General features: G+C 41.6%; 1 protein-coding gene across 1 annotated transcript in view; it reads right to left on the bottom strand.

Moving 5' to 3' along the window:
• The window catches only part of SLC44A3 (solute carrier family 44 member 3), an 82,354-nt gene extending 66,430 nt beyond the window's left edge, over positions 1-15,924 (bottom strand). Inside the window, exons 1-5 of the mRNA XM_065877219.1 lie at positions 15,878-15,924; positions 15,299-15,406; positions 11,569-11,711; positions 9,241-9,377; positions 8,221-8,314 (exon numbers count right to left, since the gene is read on the bottom strand). Of these exons, the coding sequence (XP_065733291.1) occupies positions 8,221-8,314; positions 9,241-9,377; positions 11,569-11,711; positions 15,299-15,406; positions 15,878-15,904 (509 nt within the window). The 5' untranslated portion in view covers positions 15,905-15,924. The remainder of the gene's footprint in view (positions 1-8,220; positions 8,315-9,240; positions 9,378-11,568; positions 11,712-15,298; positions 15,407-15,877) is intronic.
• Between the last annotated feature and the right edge of the window lie 3,289 nt (positions 15,925-19,213).

The following is a 19,213-nucleotide window of genomic DNA, read 5'->3' as shown; positions in this document are numbered from 1 at the left end:
ATGAAACTAGAAATCCACTACAGAAAGAAAAAGAGGAAAATACTAAACAACATCCTACTAAAAAAAAAAAAAAACCCCAAAAAACAAACAAACAAAAATGGGCCATGATGAAATCAAAGAAGAAATTGGAAAATACCTTGAGACAAATGAAAATGAAAATATAACCTTACAAAATTTATGGGATGCAGTAAAAGCAGTTCTAAGAGGGAAGTTCATAGTGATACAGGCCTTCTTCAAGAAACAAGAAAAATCTCAAATAAACAACCTAACCGGTCACCTAAAGAATTAGAAAAAGAACAAACAAAACCCAAAGTCAGCAGAAGGAAGGAAACAATAAAGATCAGAGAGGAAATACATAAAATAGAGATAAAAGAATTGAAAAGATCAATAAAACCAAGAGGTAGTTTTTTTAAAAGATAAACAAAATCAACAAACCTCTAGCCAGGCTCACCAATAGGAAAAGAGAGAGGATCCAAATAAACAAAACAAGAAATGAAAGAGAAGAAATAACTTAATAACACAGAAATATTAAAACATTAGAAAATATTATGAACAGTTATACGCCAACAAATTGGACAACCTAGAAGAAATGGTAAAGTTTCTAGAAACATACAGCCTGCCAAGGCTGAGTCAAGAAGAAACAGATAATTTGAACAGACATTACTAGAAGTGAAATAGAATGTGTAATAATAAAAAAAAAAACTCCCTGCAAACAAAAGTCTAGGACCAGACAGCTTCACTGGGGAATCTTACCAAACATGTAAAGATGAACTTATATCTATCCTTCTCAAACAATTCCAAAAAGTTGAAGAGAGAGGAACACTCACAAATTCATTCTATGAGGCTACCATCACGCTGATGCCAAAACCAGACAAAGACACTACCAAAAAAGAAAATTACAGGCCAATATCTTTGATGAATATAGATGCAAAAATCTCAACAAAATATTAGCAAACCAAATCCATACATAAAAAGGATCATACACCATGATCAAGTTGGATTAATTGCAGGGTTGCAAGAAAGGTTCAACATATACAAATCAATCAATGTGATTCACCACATTAACAAAAGACAAAAATCACATAATCATTTCAATAGATGCAAAAAAATTTGACAAAATTCAACATTCATTCATGATAAAAACACTCACCAAAGTGGGTATAAAGGCAACATATCTCAATATAATAAAAGCCATTTATGACAAATCCACAGCCAACACAATACTCAACAGTGAAAAACAAACGCCTTCCCACTAAATTCAGGAAAAAGACAAGGATGCCCGCTCTCACCACTTCTATTCAACATAGTATTGGAAGTCTTAGCCACAGCAATCAGACAAAAAAAGAAATAAAAGGTATCCAAATTGGAAGGGAAGAGGTAAAACTGTCACTATTTGCAGATGACATGATACTCTATGTAGAGAACCCTAAAGTTTCCACACAAAAACTACTAGAACTAATAAGCGAATTCAGCAAGGTAGCAGGATACAAAATTAGTATACAGAAATCTGTTGTACTTCTTTACACTAATAACAAAATATCAAAAATTTTAAAAAGTCCCATTTAAAATCTCATTAAAAAAAACACATAGGAATAAAGTTAACCAAAGAGGTGAAAGACTATATGCTGAAAACTATAAAACATTGAAAAAGAAACTGGAGAAGATTCAAAGAAATGGAAAGACACCCCATTCTCTTGGATTGGGGAAGTAATATTGTTAAAATGGCCATATTACCCAAGGCAACCTACAGACTTAATGTGATCCCTATCAAAATATCCATGACATTTTTCACAGAACTAGAACAAATAATCCTAAAATTTATATGGAACCACAAAAGACCCCATATTGCCAAAGCAATACTGAGAAAAAAGAACAAAGCTAGAGGTACAACCCTTCCAGACTTCAGACAATGCTACAAAGCAATGGTAATCAAAACAGCATGGTATGGGCACAAAAGCAGACATATAGATTGATGGAACAGGATACAGAGGCCAGAAATAAACCCAAACACCTATGGTCAATTAATCTACGACAAAGGATGCAAGAACATGCAATGGAGAAAAGACAGTCTCTTCAATAAGTGGTGCTGGGAAAACTGGACAGCTACATGTAAAAGAATAAAATTAGAACATTCTATAACACCATATACAAAAATAAACTCAAAATGGATTAAAAACCTAAATGTAAGACAAGATACTAAAAAACTCCCAGAGGAAAACACAGACCGAACACCCTTTGACATAAATTTTAGCAATATTTTTTTGCATCTGTCTCCTAGAACAAAGGAAACAAAAGCAAAAATAAACAAATGGGACCTAATTAAACTTAAATGCTTTTGCACAGCAAAAGAAACCATCAACAAAATGAAAAGACAACCTATGGATTCAGAGAAAATATTTGCAAATGATGAGACTGACAAGGGGTCAATATCCAAAATATACCAATAGCTCATATAACTTAATACTGAAAAGATAAACAATTCAATTAAAAAATGGACAGAGAACTCAACAGACATTTTTCCAATGAGGAAATGTAGGTGGCCAAGAAGCACGTGAAAAGATGCTCAACATCGCTAATTATTAGAGAAATGCAAATCAAAACCATAGTGAGGTATCACCTTGCACCAGTTGGAAGTGCCGTCATCAAAAGTCTACAAATAATAAATGCTGGAAAGGGTGTGGAGAAAAGAGAACACTTGTACACTGTTGGTGGGAATGTAAATTGGTGTAGCCACTAGGGAAAACAGTATGTAGGTTCCTTTAAAAAACTAGAATTAGAGCTACCATATGATCCAGCAATCCCACTCCTGTGCATATACTAGAAAAAATGAAAACTCTAATTCAAAAAGATACATGCACACCAGTGTACATAGCAGCACTATTTATAATAACCAGGACAGGGAAGCAACCTAAAATGTCCATCAACAGATGAATGGATAAAGAAGATGTGGTATCTACATACAATGGAATATTACTCAGCCATAAAGAAGAATGAAATACTGTCATTTGCAGCAACATGGAGGGACCTAGAGAATATTATACTTAGTGAAGCAAGCCAAAGAAAAATACTATATGATATCACTTATAATGTGGAATCTAAAAAATATTATAATACAGATGAATCTATATACAAAACAGAAACAGACTCATAGACATAGAAAACAAACTTGTGGTTACCAAAGGGGAGAGAAAGGGAGTATGCGATTAACAGATACAAGCTACTATACATAAAATAGATAAGCAACAAGGATTTACTGTATAGCACAGGGAATTATATTCAATATCTTATAACAACATATAATCAATATAATCAGAAAAAAAAAAACTGAATCACTATGCTGTACACCCGAAACACAATATTGGTTTAAGAGTTCTTTAAAAATTAATTAATTTATTTATCTTTGGCTGCATTGGGCCTGCCTTGCTGCGTGCGGGCTTTCTCTAGTTGCAGTGAATGGGCTTCTCATTGCGGTGGCTTCTCTTGTTGCGGAGCACGGGCTCTAGGCTCGCGGGCTTCATTAGTTGTGGTTCGCAGGCTCTAGAGCACAGGCTCAGTGTTGTGGCGCACGGGCTTAGTTGCTCCGCGGCACGTGCGAGCTTCCCAGGCCAGGGATCGAACCCGTGTCCCCTGTATTGGCAGGCAGATTCTTAACCACTGTGCCACCAGGGAAGTCCCCTAACACAATATTGTAAATCAACCATACTTCAGTAAAACATTAATGAATGTATGTACCTTCATGACTGATGAATATTGACAAATTACCCTCAGGATCCTGCCTCAGCATTGTATGGAAGTGCCTATTTCCCTACACTCTTGCCAAAGGTGTTTTTTTTAAACATGTTGCCAGGCTATGGGGTGAAAACATTAGAGTCTTAAATGGAATTTACCCTATCGTGAGGGAGGTTCATTCTTTTTTAGTATCTTTAAAAAATATTGTGCTTTTTCTCTGCAGCATCTATTCATATTCTTTTTTTATTTTTATATTGAGATATTGGTCTTTTAAAAGTTGACTAGTAAGGCCTTTCATAAATTAGAGATTAATCTTTTTTATATGAATAGCAACTTATTTGCCTGTTAATTTTGCTTCTAGTGTTTTGTCATGCAGAAATATTTGTTTTTAATATACTCAATGAATTTTTAATTTTATGCCTCCTGAGTTTTAAGTCATGGTTAGAAGCCTTCCTTACTTCCAGGCTATAAGAGAATTCTCTCATGCCTTCTAGTACTTCCTGGTTTCACTTTATAAGTTAAAATCTTTAATCCATTTGGAATTTATCCATATAAGCCACGAGGTGTAGATCCAGCTCTTCCCTCTGGATGCCTACCCAGCTGTCCCAACCTACATGTTGAACAGTCCATCTTTTTGTCACTGATTTGAGAGGCCATTTTTTTTTATCATTTACTAAATTCTTGTAAGAATTTGGGTCTATTCCTGGATTATATAATATCTTTCACTGATCTTTCTACATATGAACTAGTACCCAGCATTTTAATTATTAAACATTGTTTTAAAAACTGGAAGGGCTGGTTTTCCTTCATTGTTTTTCTTTTTCAGATTTTTCTTGGCCATTTAAGAAAGTTTTTTCCTTGCAAACTTACATCAGCTTATCTAGCTACTGAAAAAATCCTGCTATTTTTATTTTAATCATGATAAACCTATAGCTCAACTTATACAGAAATAACATCTTAATAATGTAGGGAGAAGTAACATTTTTATAATGTTGAGTCATACTGTCAAGAACAATTTCTGTCTTCTGATTTGTTCAAGCTTTCTTTGTAGCTCAGGAATATATGAAAGTTTTCTTCCTGTGGCTCTTGTATATTTCTTGTTAAATTTATTTCTAGGCACTTCTGTGTTTTTGTAGGTGTTTTTTCTTGCTGTGGTAAAAGGAGTCTTTTCAAAAAACATATGAATGCTACAGATTTCAGTATATTTATCTTGTTCCCTGCCACCAAAGTTTCTTGTCATTTGTAGCTTTTCAGTTAATTTTCTTACCACCTACAGAGTAATAATTTTACCTCCTGCTTTTCAACTTCTAAACCTCTATTTTCTTTTTCTTTGCTTTTACTAAATAGTCTTAATACCAAAGAATTTGAATTGTTTTGAAAGAAAATGTTTTCTGAACTTTCATTTAGTGTTTCTGAAAAATAAGGTCAGATATATAGATTCAATGTCATTTTATATTCCCCCAAACATAATTTTCCCTAAGAGCTTAATCTTGTCAACATAGTTTGCTAAACATGGTGCTTTTTAGGCATTTAACTTCCCTGTACTGGTAAAGAATGACCCATCTTACCCCGGAGAGTGATGAAGAGAGGCATGTAAAGTGTGGGTCACCCCTGGTGACCAGCTAGCTGGTAGGTGGCTGACCAGGTAGCTGCCTATGGAGTACCTCATTAGCTGGGGCAGGGGATGTGTCTCTTGGCCACAAACTGTGATTTCTTCCCCACTTCTGCTTTTCCTCTCCCCATCAGCAAAGCCACTCAGATATGCTGGAAGTAATTTGGAGAGCTGACTGTATATTTAGGTGACTCTCTATATGGAATTTATTCAAGCAAACAATGCAGTGACATGCACAGGCACCAAGGTGAGAGGCTAGAATTTACTGGAGGGAAAAGCCCAAGCCTTTTACATTTTAAATATATGGGGACTCAAAATACAAATATTACACTGAACACCAAAAGGAAAAAGATATGCTTGCTTGTTATCTTCTGCAGTATTTTTTCACTGCTCTTAGAAGCTCATTCCTAGGTACACAAATCTTCTTGATACTCAGTCATTGCTATAAAAGGGTATGTTATACCTCACGTGACCAACCCAGAGAGAAGAAACAATTGGCTTAGTCAAAAAGAGGTATTTAGAAAATGTGCTTTGGCCGTATAGCCACACTTCTCATGTTCTCAAGCTTTTCACTCTTGGCACTGCTCTTCCATGATAAATATGATAATTTCCATCTTAAAACAACCACTTGCTTGTGTAGGAAAAGGAAATGGAGCCCTCGAGCCTATTTCTATCTCCCTAACTCCATCCAAGAAAAGCCAATCAGCAGTTTTGTCTTCACTTGAAAAGTTAGCGTTGGAAAGGTCTGCATTTAAGGGGTGAAAGGCGTAGGATCGGCTTGAGCGGTAGAAAAGATGGTGCCCCGAGGACACAGTGTACAGGACCATCCTCCCAGCGCCCCCGCCACCCCCCCCCCAAGCTTGATGTGAGCCTAAGGAGGCCATTTGCCAGGCAAAATAAAACCAACGAAGTCTTGACTGTTTGTTTTGGGTTATAGGAACAAATATGGACGCTGTTTGGGTTTGAATGCCAGCTCTTCCACTTGTGCAACCTTAACCTACCTCTGCATCAGCTTTCTCAGCTATAAAATAGGGTTGAAACGATATCCACAACACAGAGGTTTTATGAGGTCCAAGTAAATTAATACATGTAAAGAGCTTAGAAAAGTACCTGGCAAGTATCAGAGCTCAATAGATGTTTGTTGTTATCATCATCAATATCAAGATATAAGCTTCCCATGGAATTACAGTTACCATCCCATTTACAGTAAGAGGAGAGTTTATCCAACTCTGGTTTAATTACAGCCTTAAAAATTCTATTCTCTTTCAATTCCTTCTGCAGGTCCAGTTACAAATAGTGTTCTTTAAAAAATCCTTCTCAAAAGACAAACACTGCACTACGTTACTTATATGTGGAATCTAAAATAGTTAATCTCACAGAGGCAGAGAACAGAATGGTGGTCACCACAGGGGAGGGAGGGAAAAGGGGAGATGTTGGTCAAAGGGTATAAAGTTAAAAAGAACTTCTCTCTGCCTGTTAAATAATTTTCTTTCAAGTTACTACAACATTTTTGTTTTTTTTCCCCTGGATTTAGTTATGTTTCATTGAGACATGTTTATGACATCTAACAAAAATCAGAATAAAAAAATAAGATATTATAGTAAAATGATATGGTATTCTCCTCTGGAAATAATTCTCCCCTCTTTCAATTACTTATAACACAAAGCATTTATTTTAGAAAAGAAGGGCACAAGGATGGTTAACTATATTCTTCCTCCTATTCTGTTAAAATCTCACTTTTTAGCACCTGCTATCTCAGCATTTTTCAAGCTGCATTTGCAGCCTGTTAGAAGATTATGAAATAGATTACTTTTTTAAAAAGTGAAATGGAATAGAAACTATTAGTGTGAATCATATGCAGTAAGGGGAAGTCTTGTTTTGTGAGACTTTTATTTCTGTTCCATATACAGAAGTATGTATGAAGCTATGTATGCTGGGGTTGTGATGTAATACATGTCTTACTGTGAATCCCAGTCACGAGTTTGATGAACACTAGAGCAGGGGGTTGGCATGATGCCTTGGTTCTACTTAAATTGTCATTATCTTGAAGGGATTGTGCACAGAGGTCTCATTCACTGTAAACATATGTACAATTTTCAAAAGAATGGTAATGCAAAATAAACCCAAGTCCTCCTTCAGTACATCTCAGTATCCTGATGGTGGCAATGAATATTAATTGCATTTTTCCCCTTAGTCTTCTCAATGGCTCACACGTGAGCCATTTACCGTGGCAGTGCAACTACTGTTTCACCATTACAACTTTAATTATAGGGGACCTCCTCTGTGCCAAGTACTGCCCTAGTTGATTGGGATGAATAAGACGCTGAAAGCAGTTCACTGAGTGGTGTCCTTGAGAAGGACCTGTTTTTTATTCTCATTGAGAGGAAAGGTGTGGACTCATTTGGCCTTGCCCACCAAGGCCTGTTTCTTATGGAGAAATCTAGAGCTAAAAAAAACTAACAATGTCTGGTTGCAATAAAAAAGCAAAAGTAAATAATTTCTACTTTGTAATAAACAGCTGGAGTAGAAGAAACACACCAACTACTTTAAAAAATCATTCATTTGGTAATAATTCATATAGTACATTTTGCTAGCTCCAAGGTTGTCATTTGAAGACTACGTGTATTTTTACTGTTTGTTGAGTTTTCTCCTTATTTAGCCTCGTTTCTAATCCATTGTCCTAAGCCAATATGTATATTGCAAATAGCCCCTCCTTGTTTATCCCTGGCCTCCTGTAAACCATAAGCTCCCTGCAGGCAGGGGCTCTACTGGATATCTCCTTTGGGCTGCTTTCTGTGATACCCAGAAGAGTAACAGCCTCCCACCAAGTACCCAATAACTTTTGTTAATGGATAAGGAAAACGTATAGAAGCTTTTACCTTGGAGGAACTGGTAGCCTGGGGCACAGCGAGTCTGCATTTGGATTCTGGGTGTAGTTGAAGGAATTCAAACTATAAACACACAGGAAGGACCCTGGAAGCAGAAGACACACAGACTGTACCACCTTCCTACGTTGTGCTTATCTTTCTAGGGGAGCCAGTAAGGAAACCATAGTCATTTTACCAAACTGGGGAAAAAAAAAAAAAACAGAATAAATCACTCAGGTTTAGAAAACAGGTCTCTGGGTGACCTAAGACAAAAAGAATCAGCATCAAAACTGAGACTGAGCTAGGTCCTCTCTTTTTCTCTCTCCAAAATGCCAAATTCAAAAATGAAAGTTATACGATAGGTACTAAAACGATAGGAAGATGAATTATTATATAGGCTTCATATTTTTAACCCAGCCTTGCAAACAGGTTTTAAAACTCTGGCACCCCATTTCACAAGCAGATGAAATTTGCAGTGGGTTGTCTCGAATTTCTTTTTACTTTCCTTTGCTTGTTTAACGCTTAAAATATAAATCTGAAAAGCAGGCTCAGAGCAAGTTACACAAATGCTTTTGGAACAGCTTAAGGCTATCCCACTGGTCAGTGAAACTATCATGGCCCGAACATCTTAATGAAAGAACATACCTGTCGGCAATTCAACCCAAAGCCTGTGGGTGCCTCTCTAGGACTGGATGTGCCAAGTGCACAGAGCTCTCTGACCTCCATCTGACCTTGCCTTTGGGCCCTAAATGTCTGCTGTCTCCTCCCGCTCTCTACGGCAGACCAGTCCCTGGCAGTTAGCAGAGAACAGCTAGGGTTTCAGATGAATTCCAGATAAACCTGAATGAAACTGAACAGCTCAGGAGAAAATGTTCATGGCCCTTTCTACACAAGGAGAGGCACCCACAGGAAGGACAATTTCCAGTTTTGCAGAGAAAGCCAGGGCAGGGCAAGTTATCTAGGTCTGCACAGGTTACCCTGCTGTGGTCCCCAGCCTCAGAAGGAAGAGTGACCCCATCCCTCGGTACCTACCAGTAGTGTTTGCAAAGAGCTGGACCTCTTCCAGGGTATTAAGCTGCTCTTCAGGACAGCTGGACACACAGAGAATGGTGGAACTGAACCTCACATCCTTGACTTCCAGGTTGCAGGAATTCATAAAAAACACGTATCTAGGAGACAAATGAAACAGGAGAAGAATGTCGTAGAGCATTTCCTGTCATTGAGTTTGATTGTGGGACTTAAAAATATCCACACGCTATCAAATGTGGGAATAATTAAGGCAAACTTTCATCATCAAATACTTCCACATAATTTAACATGTATTATGCCTACCTCGGTTCATCTATGGAGTTGTACAGCTTGGCAACCATATTCAAATGTTAACAAAACTTCCCTTTTCCAGATTCAGCATTTTCTGGGATGTTGATTAACACTAGGGAGTTCTCCGAACAAGTCACTGAGGAAGGGAAAGGACTGATTAAACTGTCCCTGGTTTGCTAGGTGAGGCCAGTGCATGAACTACTCATGAAGTCCACAGAAAGCATATTTGCACCCAAGAGTGTTCAATTATACCTCAGAGAATAGCTGAACCCAGGGAAGTGAGAAGTGGAGAGGAGGAGACCGAGGCTGTGAATTAAAGGCTTACCCCTCCCCCTGCCTCCCAGTTTGAGACAGGAAACTCATGAGACCCTTCCTGCTGCAGCCACTGGGCACGAGAACAAAACTGGTTGTTGACATTAACAGGGTCACATGCTGGTTGGCAGTGGCAGCTCTCAGGCCCATGCCCTACACTTAACCGGGTTGCTGAGATCAGAGGAATGTCAGACCAAGAGCCCTGTAGGCAGTCCTCCAGGGGAGGGACTGGAGAAGGGGTGCCAGAAGCTTCTTTATCCTCCAACTGGGGTTGGGAGAATGGTGGGTGGTGTAACAGGAGATGGGGGAAGAGATTTCCTTGGTGTATGATAAATACGTACTTTATTCTACTTATTAATTTTAAAAAATTGTAGTAAAATACACATAAAATTTTACCGTCTTAAAGCTTTTATGTGTGCAGTGGCATTAAGAACATTCACATTGCTGTGCGGCAATCACTACCACCCAGAACTCTTTTCATCTTGCAAAACTGAAACTCTGCACCCATTTAATAATAATTCATCACTCCCAAACCCTGGCAACCACCATTCTACTTTCTGTCTCTACGAATGTGATTACTCTAGATATCTCATATAAGTGGAATCATAAAATATCTTTTTGTGACTGACTTATTTCACTTAGCATAATATCCTCAAGACTCATCTATGTTGTTACATGTGTCACAATTGCTTTCCTTTATAAGGCTGAACAATATCCCAGTATATATATATACACATTTTGTTCATTTATTCATCTGCTGATGGACACTTGGTTGCTTCTACCTTTTGGCTATTGAGAATAATAAAATATGTACTTTTCATTTCAAAGAGGATGACTATTTCCCAGCATTGCATTATGAATACAATGTCGAAACAGGAGCACAGGTGCATCTGGGGAGCCCCTTCCTCTCCTGTCTTCTTTGTGAGTGACACCCACAAGTGCAGGGAGAAACGCCCCTCAGGCAGTCCATGTTCAGCAGTGCAAAGCCCCCTCCTCAAGAGCAAATTCAGGGGTAGAGGAGGCCTGGTCGGAGATTTGTATTTGGTGATTCCAAACTTATACTCAGGATCTATCTAGACCTTTAAGATTTCTCTCCTAGGAGCTGCTTTTGATTATCAAGTCTTGAAATTATCACAAGGCTGTATCCATCTTAGAAAATCATGGCCAGGGATTTCTCTCCCCTCAGGGATTCCTGTCTCTTCTCTCCCCTTTTTGTTTCTGTGTTGGAGTCGGTGGGAGAAAAGTGAGACACCAAAGCTGAGATTGCCATAGCTGAGAGTGTAGGCTGGGGAGGGAGTGGGACACAGGTCCCCAGCATTCGCAGGTGGGATTCAGCTATTTCCACACAGAAACAATACTGTGGATGGTGTATAGTTAGTAACATGATTCTGATACATTATGGATAATAATAGTGACAACTAACATTTATTAAGCCTTAGCTCGTGCAGTGTCTCAGTGGATCCTTAAAACAATCTTGTGAGGTGGGTCTAATTACCAGTTTAAAAAGATGAAAACTCAGCTCAGAGAGGTTAAGTACTCTGCCCAATTTCAATTTAGGGCTGGCTGACTCTAAAACCTGTGTCCTTACTACCACACACGTCTCCCCCTCATGAGTTGGGCGGACAGAGTTATGAGTGGGAAAACAGTTTCCAGGCTCAAACGACTAATTTATACAAAAGTTTTGAAATCTAGCCCCTCTGTAGGTTGGGGACTTACTTGAAAACTTACTTTTTTAGGGTCATGTCCTGCCCCGAAAGAGGGGCCCCTTCTACTGGGGAGTTCTTCTTGCCACACACGTTGCCAAAGCTGTCGTAGCCGAAGAGGAGTCTTCCTGTGGCCCCAGCCGTCACTGAGTAGCCCATGATGAACACCTGGCAAAACCCAAGTAGCCGCCATGAGAGCCTGGCCAAGCGCTGGAAACTGGTCCCCCACATCCTTGGATGTTGATATAAAATGGAACTGGGTGGAAACGAATCTCCCCAGCATCACTGCACTTTCCTCCTTCATCAGTAATACCAGCGAATCAGAGCAGTTAGCGTGCTGCTCCTCTAGTACGTGCTTTACCAGGTTAGGGAGGGAGAACATTCTAAAACACTGAAGCAGATTCCTCTCTATTTTCTCACCAGTTTGTGCTTCTCACCTTCTTCTCCAAGAGTCTGTCATTTTTTTCTTCTTGGCCTATGTTCACCAGGACAATTCAATTTTTTTCCACTTGAGGTTCTTGTTTTATCTAAGGTCATAAGCAAGGCTATGCTGCCTTCCCTGAGGTTCTATCCATCCGTCCAACCCTTCCTTCCTTCCACCTCCCTCAACTTTTCTTTTTGTCTTGTATTTAGGGGATTCTAACTCTCTGTCCATAACAAGTGAGAAAAGGGTGTTTTGGAGTAAGTCCTTAAAAATACACAAGATAGGGCTTCCCTGGTGGCGCAGTGGTTGAGAGTCCGCCTGCCGATGCAGGGGACAGGGGTTTGTGCCCCGGTCCGGGAAGATCCCACATGCCGCAGAGCGGCTAGGCCCGTGAGCCATGGCCGCTGAGCCTGCGCGTCCGGAGCCTGTGCTCCGCAACGGGAGAGGCCACAACAGTGAGAGGCCCGTGTACCACAGAAAAAGAAAAAAACAAAAAACCACAAGATAAAGAATCTCAGGAATTCTACTGGACAAGAACATCATGAAATCTATAGTCACTTTTGTCCAATTCCAGAATGAATGTGGACTATTTAAAATATTCAGCTCAAACGACTGTTCCCTTAATATGCATTGACGGGCCCTCTACTCCGATTGAGTCTGTATCTTCCCATAACATAAGCTTAGTGTTGTAAGTTTCTCAATCTACAATGCGTAGAATACCATTTAATACTTGGAATCTATAGCACTGGTACCATATGTTCCAAAGGTACATTGTCCCAGAGTCAAATATGTTTCAGATACTCTACATTCATTACTAATTTAGGAATCAAAATAACAGTCTTAAAGTGCCCAGTGTGTGCTAGAGACTGTTGCTGAGGGACATAGAAACAAACACAACCGAGCCCCTGCCCCTGAGGAATTCGGCCTAGAAGACAGGCAGGGCTCAGGGCTTATAAACAGCTGGCTTCCTGCGGAAGGAGGCTCTCTGGCCCTCCTACTCTGCTAGCACCTCCTCAGTCTTGAGGTCAAACTGCAGGACGAGTGGGTCACCCTTGCCGGTGGACAGACCCCTTACCCTTTACTCTGAGGCTGTGGTTCTGGGTGTGACCGTGGGCTCATGTGGCTGACGTGATAGGCTGACCCAGCCCCCGGGTGTTCCCTTCCTGCCCTTCCTTCTGGAGTGTGGTCAGATCCTGATTGGTTTTGGACTTAGAGGGAGGAAAGGAGTCCTGGGCTTTTGCCCGGCTCACCAGAGATCTAATAATGAAGTGATATTTCCCATTTATCAGCATTCTTTATGTTAATGTCCCCCTTGGGAAGCTTGTGGGGAGGAGTAGAAGGGTTTTTTTTGGGGGGGGGGTTTCTGGGGGGAACAGATTTGGGTAATCCTGAGTCCCTGTCCTACTACTACTACTTTAAATCATCAAAAGTTTTTTCCAATTTCAAACACACAATTGCAATTCCAAAGAGTAGGCGTGTATAGCAGTTATAGTGGGTTATCAAGGAGGTCACTGTCAACTGTACTGGGGGAGATCTGGAAAAAGCAGTCTTGAAAGATGAGTAAGAAAAGGCAAGGTGGGAGAGGACACTGGAGAGGTAGTAGAGGCAGAGATGGTCCAGGATTTGAGCCGTTCTGTTCTGTGTCTTACGCACATATAAAGAAAGGCTGGCACTCTTTCTGTTTATAATAGACTGTCCCTGCTTGTAATTCTGGCCCCTCACCCCAAACCTCCTTCGTCTAGCCCTAACTCAGGGTAGCACCATCAATAATCCCATCCCGCATGTGCCTTGTCACTGGTCAGGATGTCACAAGACCGACCAGAAAGCCGAACAGCAGAGAGGCAGAAAAAACACTCCTTGCTATCTTGGCTGTGGTTAAAAAAAAGTTGCAAAGATACTAAAAGCTAGTCACCTAAGGAAGAACTATCATTATTCAAATTTAATATAGTAAAGAGAATGTGGGCATTTCAGATTTATTTTGCAAAGGACATATAAATTTAAAGCAGCTTCTAGCTCTGTACCACCTCTCAGATGGTTCTTAATTCTTCAGGCTGTGATGCGCCATCTACAAATCCTCTCCTCACAAAGCCGTTGGTTGAAGGTTTGGTAGTGCTGCACTAGGTTTGAATTGTAGAGGGGCCAGGGAAGATCATTAACAGCCCAGGTTCAAGGCTGCCAGGTACTGGCAGAACAGCTGCTCCCTGCATTTATACAATAGCAGATCCAGAGAGAAATACCAGCATCTGTGGGCAAGTTTAGGTGGAGGTGTTGTAGGGACAGTTTCTCGCAGCTCCTAGAGAAGAGCTCCAAGGGTCATAATAGAAGCAACACAGAACATTCAATTATGCCTTTAAGGACCAACCTTCCATCGTGCCTGTTACCCATCTGCCTGTGAGAAACCAGTCGGTAAGTAAGCAACTGAATAAATGCCTTTCTTACTTGGAAAGAAGAACAAATATATTTTAGGGTTTATTCAAATTTGTTTCCTTTCAACAGAGGTAATTATGTGATAGCTACTGTCCAGCTTTATAGACTGATCATTTACCATGCAGCAAATAGCACGGCTCAGTCTGGAATGGATGCTTTCATGAACATACGCTTTGAAGAAGTTGAGTGAGCTTTTTTCTGCTGTTAACTACAACTCTGAAATAAGTACAAAGGCTACAAGATTCAGCTTCCAAGAGACCCTCCCAGGACAAAAATGGCACAGCATGAGGTCTACCATCAATGAGACACACCTGGAAACTAGAGTAGGAAGGGGGAATCCCATTACCTATCAAACTAGAGGTCTTATAGCAAAGGCTTGTTTACCTATTAGCTGCTAAACACAACATATGGAGAGGGCATTACACTCAGCTAAAGTAAGAAGAATTTATTGATATTTCTAGGCTTACACTGGATTTCCCTTTGTTAGAGGAACATTTTATCAATGTTTGGGGGGCTGAGATGAGATGGTAAAAGAACTTCCCCTCAGTGAGCTGGGATAATAAGAGACCACATATTGGCCTATTAAATAACAATGCCACTTTAAACGGTGGTTCTCATTTCCTAATGGAGCCTCGCATTAGAACGTGACTGACAGCACTAAGCCAGCCTCTCCAATTTACCGAGCCTAGGAGGTTGAGACACCTGACAGGAATTTCGGAGAACTGCTGTTTACCCTGCGGTACTGGCAGGTAGATCGCTCCCTGAAGCACAAACTTTAACCTCGTAACACCCGGAGCCTTTTCCCCAGGAAAGGCCCTGGGGACGCTATTTACATTTGGGGCACAGCTATCGCAGGACACACACACATACTCTGGTCTCTTCCCTGCCAGGCGCTCACACTTACCAAACCAGCCCAAAAGAGAAAGAACAGGAACAACCAGGCCTTATCTGTGCATTTCCTATAAATCTGAGGTCGCCACTGTCTTTGCCTGGGGGTTGTCTCCGTGGAAACCTTCCAGAAAAAGAAGGAAGAGTATTGAGGAAAAGAGGATAATCATACAGGTCTCAACCTGGAAAATGAATCGAAACTTACTTGAAGACTGCTCAGAATAACCCATTCCTTTTTTTTTTTTTTTTTTAAACGTGGCCGCCTTAAGCTCTCATGGAGCCTTTGAAACACCTGTCCTGTGCAGAGCGGATGTTAAGGTCCCAGTCGTCGAGTCCTTACCTGGAGGTGCCCCTAGAGGCGGCCCCAAGTTGGTGCTGGGCGGCCAGCCTCTCCCACGCCTCCGCCCCAGGACTGGGGTTCGAGGTCCTCCCCGCCAGGTGCCCCCAGGACGCGGCGGCGCCGGGGGGAGGGGGGGCGCTGTGGGTATTGATCCGAGGGGATCCTGGGAGGCGGAAGCGTCCGGGCGGGCAGGTGCTTGGAGGGGCCCGAGCCTTCCCCCGCGGTCCCTCCCCCGGGGCCAGGTGCAGGCCTTACCAGGTGCTCGGCGCGGAGGCACTGCATCCTGCGCTCCGCCCCAGGGGCCGCGCACTGGGAGCCCACGCAGAGCCCACGGCGGGCCGGCACGGGGCCCGGCAGTCAAGCGGCGGGAAGGGGCGCAGCGCCGCCCCGCGGCCGCCTTCGAGCGCCACGGACTTCGCCCCTGGCGCTGCCCCGAGGGACCCCCGGCCCCCGTGAGCACCCGGGCCGCCCGCCTCAACCTCCGCGCGGTGGGGCGCCCGGGAAGCCCGTGTCGCCCGCTGAAGCGCGAGGCCCCCGCTGGCCCCGCCACGACCCTGGGCGCGTCCTTTCTGGGGCGTAATGAGCCGGCGGCCACCGCAGTGAGCAGGAAGCCGAAAGTCTCAACAAACCCTTCCAGAGGGCGGGCCTGGGTGGGGTGCTGAATTACATCTACGTAGCTAACAGGTGAGTGCCCTTACCCTGCCCCTGATTCTATTTTAACTGCTTTAAGACATTATTAAACAATCAAAAAGGCAGAAACTACCGTTATCCCCAGTCTACATATGAGGGAAACTGAGGCACGTACAGCAGCCATGTAACTTGCTCAGGGACACACAGCGAGAAAACCGTAGAGCCAGGAGTTGAACCCCGCCACGACACTCGAGGAGTTTTCGCGGTGGTCCTCTTTCCATCAGGATGGCGGCCAGGGGCTGCTGGCTCTCTCCCATAACGCGTGACCTGGAGAAACTAAAGCAGCTGGAGGAACCACGGGTTCCAGGAAGTAAAACAAGAGTAAAAAGCCTGGGGAGTCTGAGGACTGCCGTAATCTGTGAGCATGTGGGCAGTGGGTGGCGGGAGGAGAGGCCGAAAAGTTAGTTGGGATGCAGGAATTTCAGGTTCTGTTCTCACCTCTCTGTCCCAATAATGGGACAATCATTGTCAGGCTGTTTACAGTTGAAATGATAGCCACCGCAGAAGCCACTGGTGGAGTCCTTCGGGTAATAGCTGACCGGTGCAAAAGTGCTATCGGGGTGAGACAGTAAAACAACTGAAAATGGGCCCCCTACCCCCTTTCACTCTCTACTCCTCCCATCCACACCCCCACGGCTGCTAGGTTACTGTTTCTTTTAAGCACTGCTTCTCCCTGAGGGGAGAAACCTGGCTGAGGAATGATCTGACGTAGTGTCAGAGAGTGGGATGGACAGATGGTGGTTCTCTGGTGCCTGAGACTTAAGTTCTGGACTCATCACCGCCCTCCCAACCCTAACTCACTGGGCCTCTGGATGCATAATTATCAGAGTAGCTGAAACTCCAAGCAAACATGGATTCACAGGCCAAATAACTAGACCTGTGAGGAGTACAACTACTGTAAAACAACCACAATTGAACAATGCGTACCATCTGAAACTGAATTGTTAGAACTGATGGACCAGGGTTTTTAAATAAGTGTGATAAATCTATTCAAGAAGGTGAGGAATGACAATAGCAATATGAATCAGGGAAAAAAATCATAAAACTAAAATGAATAGAAACATTAAACATGAAAAATATGATAACTGGAATGAATATTCATTGATGCTATCAGTAACATGGGATAAATAGTAGAATAGATGCAGCTGAAGAGGAATCAGTGCTTGGAAAGAGTAGTGTCAGCAGCTCTCCAGAAGCAACAGGAAAAGGTTAAAACAAATAAGGCAGGTTATTTTACAATTTTCTAATTAATATCAAGAATAGAACTAGAACAGAAAGGGAATGATATAAAAATGGAGAGGAGGAAATATTTGAAGACACTGTGGAGATAAATTTCAAGGTTGAAAGAAAGACATAAACCTCAGATTGAAAGGGCAAATCTCAAGCCAAATATCTTTATTGTTTTAGGAATTTCTTAAAAATCCATTCATTGGAGCAATAGACTGACTACCCAACTAATTCTCATCAGAATTACAGCTTCTCCTCAGAACCATAGATCAGTCAACTGGGTGATCCCATGACTGTGTCCTTCAAGGCTCACTTCAAACCTGCCCCTTGCTGTGACCATCAATCCTCAACTGTTGAATGACAAACTTGCCCAATCTAATCAGCCTCCTTGCATTGAAAGACCCATCTTATACCAGACCCTAAAAATCTTATAAATATCCTATTCTTGAAACACATCAAATATATTTATGTTCATGAATTTACAGTAATACCAAATAGAAATAAAGCCGCATTGACTGCCCTTAGAAGGTTCTAGGGGACAAACTTATTATTTCAAAAACTGGTAAATAAAGGGAAAGAATCAAGCACATATTCTGTCTCTTCTACCTGAACCATACATCAGGGTAATCACATAACTGTTAAAGGAGGCTTCTCTTTATAGAAGTATTCTGGCTTCTAAGTGCAGAAGGAATGATAGAATTTAGGACCTCACAGTTTTCCAAACATCACAAAACAATGTTTGGAAGGCTGACAATCAGACATCAGCCTCCTCTCCGTGAAGAACACACTGTCGCCTGTGAAAGAATTGTGCCAGAAAAGTTCACATGAATCTGACTATCGATTTATAAGAAATATAAGAAATAGAGGAAACAAGTCAATGACACCACAGGGATGCCATCAGCAAAACCAAGAATGGGAACATCTTCACACACAGGACCTAGGGTTTTAACATCAACAACAAAAACAACAGTAGCAACAGCAGCAAAAAGATTATAAGAAAAAAGACAGGGAAGGGAAACCTGTAAATTAAAAGAGACTTGGGGGATACTTTAACTAATGACGATGTATGGCCATTGTTTAGATCCAGATTAAACCAACTGGAAAAATAAAAGGAAAGAAGACCGTTCAGAGGACCGTCTAGGAAATGTGAATCCCGATTGGATATTTGATAACTTTAAGTAACTTCTATTAAGGAATTTGGGGATCTGATGATGTCATTGGGGTCAAGTTTAAAAAGGAAAGTCTTTATCTCTTAGATTTACATACTGAAACTTTTACAAGATGATACAATATCTGGAATTTGCTTTTAAAAATCCAGGGCAAAGGGCAATGGGTGGAGGTGTGGGGGAAACAAGATGGACCATCAATTGATACTTGCTGAAGTTGGGAGCAGTATAGATGGGGGTCCATTAAATTTTTTTTCTACTTTTATATGTTACACACACACACACACACACACACACAGAAAATAACAACGCGTGCCTAGACTCCACATAGGAAGCTTCTAACACTGTATGCATGGACCTGTTATTGAACATACTTGCCTTCTCTCCTTTTATACTCCCTACTCCCTCAACCTGAGCCCATCCGTTCCTCAGGAGCAACACTCCCTGCTGGACCTTAGGATGGTTGTGTCTGACTATTAGCATAGCCAAGGTGCCAGCTCTCATGGTT

This window comes from Phocoena phocoena, chromosome 1 (genome assembly GCF_963924675.1).
Source record: "Phocoena phocoena chromosome 1, mPhoPho1.1, whole genome shotgun sequence".
Lineage (NCBI taxonomy): Eukaryota > Metazoa > Chordata > Mammalia > Artiodactyla > Phocoenidae > Phocoena > Phocoena phocoena.
This window is presented reverse-complemented; position numbering and strand designations above follow the sequence as displayed.